Source organism: Paramisgurnus dabryanus, chromosome 15 (genome assembly GCF_030506205.2).
Source record: "Paramisgurnus dabryanus chromosome 15, PD_genome_1.1, whole genome shotgun sequence".
Lineage (NCBI taxonomy): Eukaryota > Metazoa > Chordata > Actinopteri > Cypriniformes > Cobitidae > Paramisgurnus > Paramisgurnus dabryanus.
In genome coordinates this window covers 28,555,518-28,571,928 of record NC_133351.1, presented here as the reverse complement: position 1 = coordinate 28,571,928, position 16,411 = coordinate 28,555,518, and the positions used below count along the sequence as shown (strand labels likewise).

Sequence of the window (16,411 nt, the reverse complement as noted above, 5' to 3'; positions counted from 1 at the left end):
GCGAGGACGCTTGTCCGCGTGCGAATAGTGTTCGTATCTCACGCTCGTGCGTGGTTTTTGTGCGCGCGACTTTTGGGTCTGATTAAACGCCATAGCTATGCGACCTCACTATAGTGGCGAACGGTATTTAATTCCTCTAAAAAGAGTAATTTCCGTGCTTACTATACTGTGTATTGACACCCACGGTTGTACGGTGTCTCTAAACACTTTATCGCCTTACTGACAAGCAATCAGTAATACGCACACACGGCCCGCTGTCCATAATTCTATCGACGCTAGCCGAAAAACCCCCGGTTTGGCCATATACTGTGTATTGACACCCCACGACTGTACGGTGTCTCTAACACCTTTCTGCCAAATTCGCTCGCAGCCCACCTCAGTTTCCGCGCTACGATGCTGATGGCGCAAACGAGCACGGTCTTATGGCTGTTATTCTCTCTTCCTAGAGGAAGGACAGCCTCAGACTTTTGCATGGCTCCAAGCGTTTGAATCGCGCCCTCTCCGGACGGCCACTCAAAGGCTTACAGCCAAGCGGTTTATGACGTTTTTCGGCCATATAGCTGATTTATATTAGCGGATCCGAAGACGCTCACACCTCCGTTCCAATACTCGGAGATATTAAGGGTAATATCAACCTCAAGTGAGCTTGCTACCCGCCACAATAAGTTTCAAAGCTTAAATGGCGCGCATCTCGTTTAAGACGGGCGCCATTCACTTTATTCATAAGCCTGTCATTTCTCAGATGCGGACGGTGCCCGAGGCACAGCGCTCTGGAACTGTCCAAGGTCCTGGATGACACATACGTCTGACGTACATCAGACGATCAGCTGTTCATCTGCGTCACAGATCACTCACTAGAGCACCTGTCAATACAGGCTATTTATGGATCGTTGACGTTATCACCTCCCGTGACAATTATGCTCACTTGTCTTAGAGCATGGGCATGGTCTTAGAGGTTTCTCATTTGACAATTGTGACACGGCCGGCTGGTCCCCGCCGTCCACGTTGTCAGTTTACAGCTTCGACATCCCTGCTTCGCGCACTACTGAGGTTTGTTGCATTAAAGGTGCGCCCATTAGCTCACCTGTATGCACGATATGGTTTTTAATTATATGCGTCCACCGTGCGCTTAGAGAAACTCACATGTACACGCTATAAAATTTTGGTATACAATAAGATGCGCTTGGGAAAGCTCACCTGTATACACAGCTGTGTTATGCTTTGTGACACATACACTGTTGTTCATCTGTGTACGTTCACGGTGCGTTGGGTGCCCACCGTTACGTTCATCAATCATATCTGTACACATTCACGGCGCGTTCTGTGCACTGATTTATCTATACGCATTCACGGTGCACTGAAGAGTTCACCCGTGTGCGCACAATTTATTATCAGAACACATGACGGCGCGCTCGAGAATCTTGCCGGCCTGTGCATTATAACACTCTGATTCATCTATATGCATTCACGATGTATTCAAGTGTTCACCTGTGCCCGTGCAATTTATAGTCAATACACATTTACGGCGCGCTTGGAAAGCTCACCGATCTGTGCACTATAATACTGCCTATATGCATCCCGATGCGCTCGAGGGTGCACCTGGGTTCACACTATTGTGTTATTTGTATAATCCCACGCTACGAACCGTTCTGCCGCATATTATAGTCAGATCGGCCGTTCGTGAGCTTCGCAGATCACTCACTACGTATGTCTGTTGCTAACAGTGGTTATTTCGATGGATCGTTGAAACCATCGCACTGGCTCACGCCCCTCTATGAGCTATGTCCTATATAGAGCCCGCTCTGTGCGAGTTTGGCTTCTTCATGAACTTGGTCTACAGGGGTATCTATATCTATATTTCATATCTGCTACGCGGCCGGCTGGTCTTCGCCGTCTACGTTGTCAGATTGTACAGCTTAGAAGTCCCTGCCCTACGAGCGCAGGTTCTCTCGGCTCAATCATGCACGCTCATGCGTTTTATGTGTACACCACGGTGCGCTCAGCGAGCTCACCAACGTGACTCTGAATTTACTTATCTCGCACAGCCGCGGCGCGCTCGGTACCTCGCCGTCTTGTGCTATGTTATGTGCCCCCGGTGCGTTTAAAACCCCACCGTGTGCGCGTCAACAATTTATATGGTGCTTACACATTTGCTTTTAAAGCTGTGAATATGCCGGGTATAGGGCCACACGCAGTGTCTCTCCGGTAAGGCACTTCAGTACGTTGTGTATGCACGGCGTGATGGGATTACGTTCCCCCATAGCGTCAGCTAACTGACGCAATGCGAAGTGAACCGTATTGAAAGGGAACGCTTAGGTTACTCACGTAACCCCGGTTCCCTGAAAAAACGGGAACATAGCATTGCGTCTCTTGCCGTGCTACAAACGTCTACGCAGCGAGTGTTATTCGGCTGCGCGCTTCAGTCGAATAATAATGAGCTCCTGACGATTGAACCGCGCTTATATAAGGACGCGTTCCTCCCGCGCGCGGGTTCAAACGTCATTGGTCTGTACTTTGTACAGACGTTAACCAATAGGCTTCAGTCACGGAGTAAACAGGAGTTTCCCCCATAGCGTCAGCTAACTGACGCAATGCTTCGTTCCCGTTATTTCAGGGAACCGGGGTTACGTGAGTAACCTAAGCGATTTGTTACAAAGCTCATCGATCTGAAAAGCATTGTGTCCTCTGATTGGCCCGCAAATCTGTACATTGTAATTGGCCTGATTACCTCTGACATCAGCTGGAAATATGATTTGCATTATCGTTTAGTTTGGGATTTGCACCTTTTGCATATTGTTAACAGCTATTAATACACACTAACACACCAAAGGAAATGTAAATTGTGAATTGGGTAATTTGTGCTTTTTAAATAATGGATCTGATCAGGGTAATGGTTGACAGGTTAGGATGATTACCAGATGAAGAGCAGATGCGGGACAGTGAGGGATACTGGGAACTGGAGTCCATAACAAGGGGGAAAACAGGCAGGCCTACAGACTGGGATCGTGACACCTGCATGCACAATTTTACTCTTAATTTGCCTATTTATCTGATAACAGCAAAGTAAGATCAACATACAAGAGTGGGTCAATAACAAAGTAAACAAAATGTTACACAGTAACCCAAATCACGAGGCACAAAGCAAATACATACCTACAGGCAATGATCAAACACAGAGTACACGGAAACCACAGCTCAAAATTCCCCACAGTGTACAATGACCAAGACTTTGCATATGAAATCATGTGCTAAATATAGCACCTACTTCTTGAATTAGTACGTTCTAGAAAAGCCTATGGTTTCAGGGGCTGTCCACACGGAGACGCGGATCACTGTATACGCATAAATTTGTTATCGTATTGGCGTTTCATCCACACGGATCCGGCGTTTTGGGAGACTGAATCCGCTATTTTTTGAAACCGGGTCCTAAAGTGGATAAATCTGAAACCGACACCCTTGCGGTTTCGTCTGTACAGCCAATCCGTATATTTTATGAAGCGAAAACGTCATCACATCACGTGTCGGAAGCGTCACACGAAACAGCAACAACAATAACGGCGGACTACGTGATTGTGTTCATGCTACAGAAGCTACTAAAGCCTACCAGCTTTATTACAGCAAAATCTATTGCTTCTATGCAATTGTGGTGACCAACAAGCGATAATGGACAACACCATACGTTGGTTCTGCGCATGCTCAAAGTCTTCTTCTCCGTGTATAGTGTATATCTGTGGCAGAATTACAGCGCCCCATACTGGTCCGGCATATATACTACACTGCTTTCAGTCGGTTTCAGTGGTTTAGTGTTTACGGATTATTTTTTTAGAGCAAGGAAAAAAAATGATCGGATAGGGAATGCACCGGCTTCGTGTGGACATAGCCTTAGTACTGTATGCATACACTTCCGACATACTATATTCACTATGTTCATTCACCTGTGACGTACTTACAACAACTGCAAAAATAATTTAGTTAGGTGTTGTTCAACAAGTATAATTTGTGACTTAGCCTGCAACCTATTCTCCAACCCACACGATTGCTTTGGTCGTTTGTCCATTTCACTAATACGACCTAATAGATGCATTATTAGCGCCTCTACTGGCAGCAGGTGAAACTTAATATATTAGGGTATAAAATCATATTTTGCTTTGATGACATTTACTGGATTAGATTTTTTATTTAAGCCACCAGGATTAATTGTATTTTATTACACATTACACTATTCAGGCATTTAGGGCAAATAACGTACCCATTTATTTATTATATGATATAAACACAGCATACAAAACAGTCACAACTTTTTAAAAAATGTACTTAAAATATTCCAAGTGTACCGAGGTCAAACGATTGATTTATTTGAAGAAAAGATGCAAAAGTGATGACAATCCATTGTAAATATCAGATCCAGTGTACACTGATTCAAAAATGCCGCCAGAAAGAGAAATGATACGTCATCTTGTGAAAAGTCATTGGCTCTTGTGTGTCTCGTGACCGATTGCATCATGACAGTAGAAGGTGAAGCGCTATTGGCTCTTGTGACGGAATACGTCATGCTGGTTTATGTTTAAATTAGATCTGACTGTGCGTTTTGATCACAGAGTTCATATAAAGTAATCGTATGGCTTCACTTCGCAAGGTTTGCAATGTTTGTTGTTTGTTACTTGCGTGTTGTGTATTATATGGTTGAGAAGTGGTTGGGTTTAGGGTAAGGGTGAGGGTGGGGTTAGATCCTCCAAAATATCTTTAAAACCATAAATGTTTATGAAACCATTTCTACATTTACAAATTCATAAAATTAAATGTGTCTAATCTGATGTATAAGGCAAAAACCTTAAAACATAACAACAGGTTGTATAAGCTACTAGTGCTAGAGGACACTAATCCCTTAATACGTCAATTTACATTGTAATAAGGTGCTTGCACAAACAACCTACGAGGTCTTTATTCTTTTAGGACAGTCTCTCTTGATGTCTTTAATACTGACTGTAAGGTCAGTCAAATATCAAACTTTGATGATCCTAATTTCATTATTAGATTATGAGACTTTTACCTGGATTTTACAGACAGGGTCACAGTTAACTATGAAGAAAACATTTGTTTACACTTACAGTTGTTTTTGACCTTTTAACCTTTTGAATTTTCTCTGGGGAAACAGTGGACCATCCAATATTTCTCACAACCTGTTTTATTTATTCTGAAATTTTGGACATATTTCCCATTTTGTAGACTGATTCTCACTTCCTAAAGAGAAGTATGGGATTTCAGACACAGGGCAGGTCTTTGCTGAGAGTAGTACGATGAATGAGAATCAGGTATGCCAGGAAACAGGAACTTTAACCCCTAAAATACACTGCAAGCGTTTGCGGTGTGTTACAGCTCCGAGGTGGCTTTGTTTCGTCTTCTACGTGGTGCCAACTCAAACAAAAAGCGGATCAGAAGAGAAGCAGTAGGACCGTGTCATCATGTGATATTCCTGTCAGACATTGTTTTTCTTGATTTTCTGCGTTCTAACATGGATAAGTTGGCTAAATGTTTTAATTCTGTATATTGTTTTGTATTTTGCAATGTCCTATTTTGTTGTTCTGTAGTCAAAAAAGTGAATAAATTAAAAAATTCAGTATTAAGCTATGCATATTCGTCAATAACACATCCTCAATTATGTATTTGATAAGATGATGTGAAATACAGGAGTCTGCACTGGGTGTTTATTTTGAAATTGACAGGATATTTGACTTTTATTTTGATTTACGGTGCGGCTTTAACGTGGCCCACGCCAAAAATAGACTAGGCGCCTATCTTTAGCGAAGCAGCACGGAGAGCCGCTTTTGGGCCGCTTTTGAAATGTGCCGCGGCGCATCTGGTGACTCGTGCAGTATAAATCAGGGGTAAAACGTATGGAAAGATGCCATTATTTATTTATAAGAAAAAGTTCCCAACATCTGCTTTACATTAATCTGCAATGCTGTAGTGTCGGAGCTGGCCAGACTTGATTTATTAACTGCTTGTACCAATATAAGCATTTATGACCCTCTCTGGGTTGCTAAGGATGCCTTGTAAAATGTTTCTGTGACTTTCAGTACATCTAGTTTTAGACAATAGAGACCCAACGCCCTTCAGTATAAAAAAAATGTTTTGTTTAAGAGCACGTTGCTGTGAATTTTTTAGGTGTCAACATGCAACATTTTAGTCACCAGACCACAGCTTTTAACCACTACATTACAGGAACTAGTATATAATCTCCACAGACTTCCCTGCAGCAAAACAAATGTTCATGTGCACACTTTACTGCCCAGCAGCCATAACTTTGATACTAATGGTGTTTAATGTAGACACCTGATCTATGAAATTTAATTTGCAGCATCATCACTACTACAGTGCATTCACAGCTTGACATACTATCTTTAATATTTACTATAAGCCATTATCAGCTATTTTTGTAGTAAATTATTGTCAAAGGGGTTTGTGATTCATGATATTTTGACTGATAAAATGCTATTCAAATAACTATTCCCTTTAACCTCCTAAGACCTGTCCACATCACATTTTTTGTTGTTTGCACCACAATACTTAATTCTGTGTAACTGGAACCGGTTACACTGCTTTTTGTTCAAAGAAAAATATTTGGTTATTATATTTATTTGTTTTTTCCTAACCCCAAAATAGCTGGAAGAAATTTAAAATGCTAGGGTCTTAGGAGGTTAAACAATTTATTTACAAATCTAAAAACACAAATCTGAACGAAGACATGGAAATGACCAAAATGATACAAATAAAAGTTTGTAACAGATATATATCTATTATAATTAATGTAGGTATTGCATTTTAAGCCACTAAATATCTTTTCAAGAATTTTAAAGATGTGCATGTGTTTCATCAGCCGTAGTTTCTGTATTAGTTTCACCTGTAGAAACCACCCTGAACTCACAGCAACATTTTCCGTGATGTAACAAGATAAGTAACATCATGTGATGTTATGCAAACATTATGAATATAAGGCAAGCGTCTCCTACTCCCTGTTTGGCAGTATGGCATGACAAAAACAGTACAATCAAACAAAAGTATCTCTTTATATAATATATAATATGTATAACCTTTAGCAAATATACCTTGACCTTAAGTAGAACATGATCATGATACTCGGATAGATGCATATTCTGTTAACTCTGTTTCAGTCCTCCAGGATGTGGTTGATGAGTGTTTAGGTATGAACTGGTTTAGAGATGCATAGACAACCTGTCTTGATGGATTATCATTCTTTGTGGACAGTATATCATCTGCATCATCTGATTTATATGGTGTAGATTGTTCAGGAGGTCTCAGGAGGTCACGCTTGTGTCGCAGTGTTTCATCTGAATCCTGGACACAGAGAAATCACATTAACATTAACATTTGAGCATGGTGATGGAGCTTGCTAAGCATATGCCAATTGGTAATAATTATGACGGTGACACTTTCAATAAGGTTCATTAGTTAACATTAGTTAACTACATAAGTTAACACGAACTAATAATAAACTGCACTTATACAGCATTTATTAATCTTTGTTAATGTTAATTTCACAATTACTAATACTTTAAAAAAATCTTGTTAACGTTAGTTAAAGCACTGTGAACTAACATGAACAAACAAAAGCTTTATTTCTATGAACTAACATTAACAAAGATTTGGGTCAAGGTCACTTTATTTATATAGCACCTGTTAAACAGCATTTCTGCTGACCAAAGTGCTTCACAATACAAAATAAAATACATAGGAACAGTCATACAAAATTTTTAGGGCCGGGACTCGATTAAAAAAATTAATCTAATTAATTAGAGGCTTTGTAATTAATTAATCGAAATTAATCACATATAAATATTTGATCTGAGAACATTGAGAAGTTATTTTTTCACATGGATTTTTAGTATACCATGAATAATGACTGAATACATAAGCTTAAGCAACAAAATATTGTTTATTTTTGTTCAACCAAGTCGTTGTACTCGGAGTCGGGCTAACATCCATGCTAGCTGCTATATGTTTTGCATTGAGATGATACTTGAGGCTCGATGTGCTGCGGAAATATGTGAATTCCTTGTTGCATAGCTTACACACAACCATGCTCTTATCGACGCTTCCATCCGTTCGTGTTTTATAAAAGAATTTCCCATCCACGGGGCCAACCAAAGCAATCTCATCAGCTTCTTCGTTCATGTTCACTGTGGTTTGTTGTTGTCTGAAGTCATGAACGCTAGTTGGTGCTCCAGTATAATCGGTCCGCCGAAACTCATCCAATGAGAAATGTTCCACGGTGCAAAAATAAGTGCGATTAAAATGCGTAAAAAATGTTTAACGCGTTATTTTTTGTGTAATTAATTAATCTTAATTAACGCGTTAAAGTCCCGGCCTTAAAACATTTTTTTACAGCAACATCATAGCCATAGAATCACAAAAAATAAAAGACATAAAATTAGTTAAAACCTAAAAGAGCTTAGGATCTACAAATTACGAGTAGGCCTGAGAGAAAAGATGTGTTTTCAGAATTGACTTAAATGAAAATAAAGAGGGTGAAAACCTGATTGACCAAGGTAGCAAATTCCACAGCTTAGGGGTAAATGCACTGAAAGCTCTGTCACCTTTGGATTTCAAATGTGATAATGGAACGGTTAGTAAATTATCAGAAGATGATCTGAGGGTTCTTTGGGTAGTGTATGGACAAATAAGATCTGAAATATAGGCGGGAGCCAGTCCATGCAAGGCTTTAAATACAAAAACCAAGATCTTATAATCAATTCTGAACTTGACGGGTAACCAGTTTAACGCGTTGCAATAATCAAGCCTCGTTGAGATGAAGGCATGAATAAGTGTCTCTAGGTCACCAAAGGATAGAAAGGATTTAAATTTCCGTAAACACCTAAGCTGGAAGAAGCTAGCACTAACAACAGAGTTTTTTTGCTTATCGAATTTTAGCTCTGAGTCAACAACAACATCCAGGTTTTTTACACAAGTGCGGATATTGGCTTGTAAGGGACCTAATCCTGGAGTCAGACCATGTACCAAATCTACCATTAACAAATGTATTGCTCATGGTTTGTTCATGTTAGATAATAGATTAACTAATGTTAACTAATGAAGATTATTGTAAAGTAATACCATTATTACAATGGTACAATACATGTATTTACACCAAAGGAGAATAATTTCCTCTTGGAAATTAAATGTTGGGGCATTGGGGCAATGCCAAGCTACTGGGTTTGATTTCTTGGTAACAAACAAAATTATAACATTTTTGAAAATAAGTGTGCTTAAACAGTTCTTCACATTGATCCGATAGAATAACTATTTTTATCATCCAAAGAACCTTGTTGTTTTTCACTACAAAGAAACTTTTGTGAAACAGAAAATGTGTTAAAGATTTGTTTATCCAAAAATGGTTCATCTACAGTATGGCATTGTGGAGCACCTTTATTTTGAAGAGTGTACTGGAATGCAATGTACATTACTTTGCATTATAGTGTTTATCAAATGCATGAATGTAATTTATAAACTGTACCTGAACCTGCACTGCTTCTGTTTCCTTTTTCTTCAGACCTAAAAAATTATTAAAGGAATTAAGTAAGGATCAGGTCAGACATATATGTTGATGATAAGTTCACAAAAAATTTAAAACCTCTGTCATCATTTACTGGACCTTATACAATCTCAGAAAAAAAGTTACATGAAGGTATATGTTGTCACTGGGGCGTTACCTTTTCAAAAAAGTACACTTTTGTACCTAAAAGGTGCATACTGGTATTTCTAAGGTACACATTGGTACCTTAGAGGCACATACTGGTATCAAGATATTTATATGTAGACCAAAATTGTACATATCAGGACATCTTTAAAAGTTACTGTACCATTGACAACTTTTGTACCTTTTTTCTGAGCATGTACAAAACCTGGATAAATTTAAACACAGAATGATATATTTTGCAGAATGTTCATGATGTAGGGGAGAGCGGGGGTGAAAGTACCATTTTTCAGAAAAACATAATTTAAAAGAGATATATTTTTGCTGTGGTCAATAACTCACAAGTGTGGTCTATCAATATCAGGTAAATTTGGAACAAATGTAAAACGACTTATGTATAATTTCACTAGAGCAGTGTTACTTTTGACCCTGTCAGCTGGGACGAAAGTAACACAACAAAACAAGATAGATTTTTGTGTTACACTTGTTTTTAGTAAATATACATGACTATGAACTTGTTTATGAGTAATTGCAAACATATTTTGTTGTTTATCTTTGAAATTTAAAATGAAAATTTTATTTCATTAAATTATTCATGAGAATAAAATATTTTTAACAGCTTGACTATGAAAATTAAATCAAATTAGAATAATATAAATTTTCAACATAATGCAACAGTATTAGCAGCGGGAAAAATGCATTTGCGCCCCCTTTTGCGCCCATGGCCGTTCTGGTCTGAAAACGAGGTGTGTTCAGACGCATTGTTGGCGCGTTGCTATTTTGAGGCAACTAAAATAGACTACGCCATTGACCAACAAAAACCTGCTCTAGAGTCTAAAGTCAATGGCGCAATATGTTTTTTGTTATTTAAAGAGCGCATTAGTAATATGCGCCTATAAACGGGACGAATACGCGGGTTTGCTTCTTACAAACATGAATGCGCAGCAGCACAAAAACGCTTTTAAGTATGAAAGATTAAAGGATTGAATGTAAAAGATTATTATTGAGTCTCTTGGACATAAATGAGGACTTATGAGACGTTAGAAGGCGCAAAGAGCTGCTTCACCTGCAGCCTGGTAAGTAAATAAATGCTTTGCTTTAAACAAATGCGTCTGTTTTTAAATGTTTTTTTTTTTAAATGCTACCTCACAGATTTATTGTATATGATGACTCTGTACCTGTGGATATCGTAAGATGAGAAAAATTTTTAAGTAATGCTTAAAAAGACTCAGGACACTGTCCAAGTGCTGAAACGGCTTTCCGCACGTTTGTAAATTCTTTATCTCCTGTTTGTTACAAATAAAGTATTTTTAGAGTACAAACCTTTTCTAACATACTTGTAAATTATTTTGTGATGATATTGAATAGCCATACATTTAAAACAATTAAAAGCCTGCTTTTTTACTTCCATGACTAAAAGAAAAAGGGTTTTAAAGTTTTTAATAAAAAAAATAACAATTTCAATACAAGTGAAAAACAAAATTACAACAAAATTATTTAACATTAATCTTAAACTGGGGATCTTCTTCCTCCGCTTAGTTTTTCAGTTTACAAAGTCCGTCATCTAAATAGGGATTAGACATAGCGCCAGCGCAACTAGCTTTTAAAGGGGATGAGAGCTGAGACTCTCATTGGTTTATTGCACGTTACGCCCAAAACACTCCCATTACTCATTAGGAAAATATGTACAACCCTTTTCGACCCTGCGCTCGGCGCACAAACCATTTTTCCCGTCGTTAAATTAGCAAAAGTGGCATCGGACACGCCCAATTAGACGTTGCGCTGTGCGCTTTAGACAATGCGCTTAGATCGTTAAAATAGGGCCCAACATGTTATATGAAAACAATGACTGCTTTAATAATTTATTTTTCATGGTTGAAAACTGCTTTCTGGACCTAGATGCGCAAAACGGTGACGCAATAACACAATATTTGTCAGCTCTGTCAAGGGTTGTGTGCTGAAGATGCTGTCATAATTTGGAATGCAAATGTAATCAGGGCTCGGAAAAAGAATTTTTAGCAATGAAAGTGATTTATGAATTATGTATGTTGAGCTCCCTCACCCACCCACCCCAAAAAAGCACAATTAAAGTAATATTATATTCGGAAGCCACGTGATAGCTGTTGTAATTGCATATATGCTTCTCAGTCATACCTCACGTTTATGTACACTATATGGACAAAAGTATTGGCACACCAAGTATTGACAGTAACCCAACAGGGACTTTAATGACATTGCATTCTAAATTATACACATTAATGCACTGTCAGAAAATGTTCCCATATAACTGTCACTGTAACGGTACTCTTTCAAAAAGTACACCTTTGCACCAAAAAAGTAAATGTACCTCAAATGTACATATAAGTGTATACATATACCTTATGTTACAATGGACATTTTCAAGGGTACTGCCCCAGGGAAAGCTTGGGATTATTTCTTGATTATTTATTTTCTTGACCTGACAGTGAGCTGCTCCCTCTTTGCAGCTATAAGAGCTTCTACTCTTCTGACAAGGCTTTCCACAAGATTTTGGAGTGTTTCTGTTGGAATTTTTGCCCATTTATCTAAAGTAGAGCATTTGTGATGTCAGGGACTGATGTTGGATAGGAAGGCTCACAATCTCCATTCAGGCCAGACAAGTTCATTCACACTGAAATCTATCTTAATCACGTCTTTATGGGCCATGCTTTGAGCACATCAAATATTAAACAGGGGATGTTTACACTGCTCTACAGTTCAGTGGCAGTGTGGTTCAACACTAGTCTGACACTTGGCATTTATCTTGATAAAGTCAGGCTTGCATGCAGCTGCTTGGCAATGGATCCATACTAAAACACTATTTTTGTGCTGATAGCAATGCCAGTGACCTCTTCAGCTATGGAAACATCACAACATTGGTGAACTTTACACACCATGCACATTTCAGTGATTCTGCCTTTACCTGGTCTTCTGTTTTGGTTGAGTTGCTGTTTTTCATAAACGCTTAAACTTTTTAATAATATTCAAACAATACCACTTACAGCTGATAGAAGAACCTTTAGTGGAGATAAAAATGTATTTGTTTGCAAAGGTGGCACCCTATTACAGTACCACACTAAGATCTTCAAAATGACCTACTTTATCAAAAGTCTTTGTAAATACAGTATAGACTACATGTTAAGGTGCTTGATTTTATACACCTGTCGCAATGAGTCTGTTTGAAAGACCTGGATTTAATAAGAGGTGTGCCACAATACTTTGGTCCATGTAGGCCTACAGTATATTTAAATATGCATTCTTATAGCATGACGTGTAACAGTTTGAAAGCAGTAGCGGAGTGGCAATCGGGAGAGTCGGGACTTTTCCTGGTGGGCCGGTAGTGTTTTGAGGCCGCGAGGGACGGTCTGATAATAGTTTAACATTGCAAGTTATATAGCAACCCCGTCTGACAGCCTGATGTGCGGCCGCGCTACCTCCCGCTGGTCAAACTATGCAGCCTCTCTGCTCAACACAGTATATAAAAGTGCTCAACCCGTTCAGCAGGTCCAACCATGTCTATTTTTTTTTAAATATAGATAACAGGTAAATTATCTGTGTCCGCTATAAGCCCGGGTCAGCATATCAGTTCCTGTCACTGGGGGACGACGGTGCTTATTGGCTTTTTTCTTTATGGTTCTTGGTAGCGATCAGTGAGGGAGGCCCAAATGGCAGCCTGTCGGCTTTTGATGTAAAAAGCCGCTGAAAGCCTGTTTATTGCAGAATGTATGCGGTCGGATCCATCACGTGGACAGACTATTCGATAGACTAGTAAATGTGGATTAAGGATTTTTAAAATCTCTACCCTGGTGGTCAGGACATGAATGGATCAAATCAGCAGATTTGCAAATGTTTACTTATCTCCACATGGGCTATATCATAAATAAAAATTATCTTTGCAGTAGCCTATCACATTATATATTTCCTAATATGTGATTTCCATATTATAGACAATATGGCAATAAATAGCCTATCCTCACAACTTTTTTTTTTCTTAAAACTTTGACAAAAAATATTTTCAAAAATGCACACATTATTCCACATATGATTTGAATATTAGATGAGAGTATTCATATATAACGGCAATGAACATCTCGTATGGCAATAAATATCCACACATAACTTAACATAACAGCATAATGAAATTAATAAACAGACAAGGAAGCAGGATTGACATGTAAATTGTATTAATATTATTGGAAAAACAGCAATATAACTGAAATAAACTCTGAGGGAAATGTTAACCTAATGTTAAGTCTAAATAAGCAATAACAGTGGAAAAAAAACATCATTATCTCTCAAAACTTTATGACAAAAATTATATTTAAAGGAAATATTCTTACAGTTATTCAAAGATGCACAAATTATTCCATATATTATTTCCTGTTTAAGATCACGTTCGTCTCGTCGCTCTGTAATAGATTGACAGGTGCGCATCCCCGCCTTTCAAACATGTATCATTTTGTATAGTTACTCATTTAGGAAAATTAGCCATGATTTTATTATTATTGTAAAAATGTTTTTTTGGCTGATTGATAATGATTTGTATTGCCCCACTACAAATACGAGACCTTAGTGGGTTTTTTTTTCCACTGAGGGCTGGTGGTCTATGAAATTTCCCTGTAGATTTTTTGGTCCCACTCCTCCGCTGGAAACTTGCCATATGATATGTGTGTATATTAAGAAATAACATTAAGTAAAAAGATTTGAAAGCTAAAGCAAAAGATTTTTGTATTTTTTTACACAGTTATTGTATGACTTCAAAGGCCAAGGAATGTATTGCCCAAGTACTATATATATAGAGATTAATGGTTTAGTAGGCTACTTTTATTTTATGCTATTTCTGGTGTCCACTTTTGATCCCAATTTACTTTTATAGTACGGGAAAACGCAATGTGAGCATTCTGCTTAACATCTTCCTTAATGCACCATAAATGAAAATGCACGCTGAATCAAAAAGCTAAAATTTCATATTTTGAAAAACTACATCTTTTAATATTTCAACATACAAAGATAAGAGGTACTCACAGTTACATCCATTGATGCACAGGATGGAGATTAGCATTACAAAGAAAATCAGAGTCACTATTCCCATACAGATAAATAAATAAGGCAGCCACCATGGATCTGAATCATTGATTTTTGCTTCTGTCACCATGCAAGAGGGGAAAAGGGGAAAGCTGTATTATTAGCATCCTCTTTAGAAGCAAAAAAGTTACTTTATAGTAAGTTTCCATTTATTTATGTAATATGGTAGATGGACGTGGAACATTTGACAAATCATGTAAATTAAGCCTTTATTAAACTGAAACTGCTCTTACTTTCATCACAAGACATTTCAGTTCCATTGCTGTCATCTGTGGGAGTTCAAAACTGTTTTAGTAACCGTTAAACTTTTTTTTTTATAAAAGTTGTGTTTTCAGTACAGCTTATTCAGATGACTTAGATATAATAAAAAATGTGACTATTTCTTAATTGTTAACTGTAAAGATGAAAGAGTTACTGTACCTGAGACTGAGATGTTTATATGGTGGCTGAATGCTGACATATGTGGTAGCTTAAAATCACATCTGTAGAGGCCCTCATGATGCTTTGATATATTTGTGAAAACTAAATATGAAGTTATGTATTTTAAACCAGAATGGTTCTTTGAAGATGAAATTTGATCTGTTTCATTTACTGGCATCCATTTGACCATGTGCTCGTATTTACTCCATGTAATATTGATGGGATGTTCATCACAAGTCTTCAGACTGCAGGAGATCTTCAAAGGTTTGTTTAAACAGACTTTATGGACAACACCCCTCACAACTTTAAAAACAGGACATTGTTCGGATTGATCTAAAACATAAAATAATGCCATATAGATGATAATAGCAGTAAACAGTTGTAAATTTGAATACTACAATCAGGGTTAAACTAGACTGCTAGACAACTAAAACACTTTCTTCTACTCTTGTAGAATGAATTCAATAGTTGGCTAAAAATGCATGTGATTATTAATCTTAAGTGTGTGGGTAAAACTACAGTTGTCTTCTGTTAAGGTACTTGATACCCAAATTCTTCTTTTTATGTGAATCTTTAAATCTTTTTGTCTTTGACATGGGTCACTAAAAACATCTAAGCAGTATCATCTGAAGAGTACAAATCAAAAATGTGTGCACTCTGCCACACAATGTACTGCAAATTAATGATTAAAATGTTTACCTTATAAATTATTATTTTACCTTCCATACTTCATTTGTTCTTGAAAATATGTTGAAATATATGTTCTGATTTTACAGATATTGTCAGTGAAAAACAAAGCATTAACAAACTTGGTCAGTGAGGTCATACGGAAAAATAAAAGCTAAAGAAAAACCTACCTTGTGCGTCAATGCTAACATGAAGGATGAAAACTATAAACATGCTTGACAGAAAAGCTGTATTTCTCAAGTTTAACCAATCCATCTTGAGCATAAACTGTTCTTAAAATCTATATAGACAATCCTTTATCCAGTTACACTGTTAAACACATTTCTCTTACTGTCTCATAGTCTTCAATGATGTACATTTTATTTCTGTGGTTTCCATTTCCTTTACCTACGCTGAACGTCATCCTGCTTTGTCTGCTTTTGTGCAAATTTTGCACTGAGCCTCACAAGCATTAGGACAAGACAACACTTTTTGCTCTGTGTCTTTTTT

The 16,411-nt window shown here is 37.7% G+C and overlaps 1 protein-coding gene across 2 annotated transcripts; it reads right to left on the bottom strand.

Moving 5' to 3' along the window:
- Nucleotides 1-2,649: 2,649 nt before the first annotated feature.
- LOC135782588 (uncharacterized) lies at nucleotides 2,650-16,338 on the bottom strand. Of its 2 annotated transcripts, none has more exons than XM_065292964.2 (6): nucleotides 16,093-16,338; nucleotides 15,236-15,568; nucleotides 15,049-15,084; nucleotides 14,756-14,881; nucleotides 9,533-9,570; nucleotides 2,650-7,356 (listed from the first exon to the last, which is right to left on the bottom strand). In XM_065292964.2, the coding sequence occupies exons 1-6, from the start codon at nucleotides 16,184-16,186 to the stop codon at nucleotides 7,129-7,131; spliced, it is 855 nt and encodes a 284-aa protein (XP_065149036.1). In that variant the 5' UTR covers nucleotides 16,187-16,338; the 3' UTR covers nucleotides 2,650-7,128. The 2 variants fall into 2 exon arrangements, with proteins under 2 accessions (XP_065149036.1, XP_065149037.1); XM_065292965.2 differs by having other exon boundaries at nucleotides 14,756-14,875.
- Between the last annotated feature and the right edge of the window lie 73 nt (nucleotides 16,339-16,411).

Bases quoted from the DNA above. Each gene is read 5' to 3' on its own strand.
- LOC135782588 (XM_065292964.2), bottom strand. From the start codon at position 16,186: ATGCTCAAGATGGATTGGTTAAACTTGAGAAATACAGCTTTTCTGTCA. The intron at 15,085-15,235 runs GTACAGTAACTC...GAACTCCCACAG, and splicing joins TATAAACATCTCAGTCTCAG to ATGACAGCAATGGAACTGAA. The intron at 9,571-14,755 runs GTGAGTACCTCT...ATAATTTTTTAG, and splicing joins GTGCATCAATGGATGTAACT to GTCTGAAGAAAAAGGAAACA.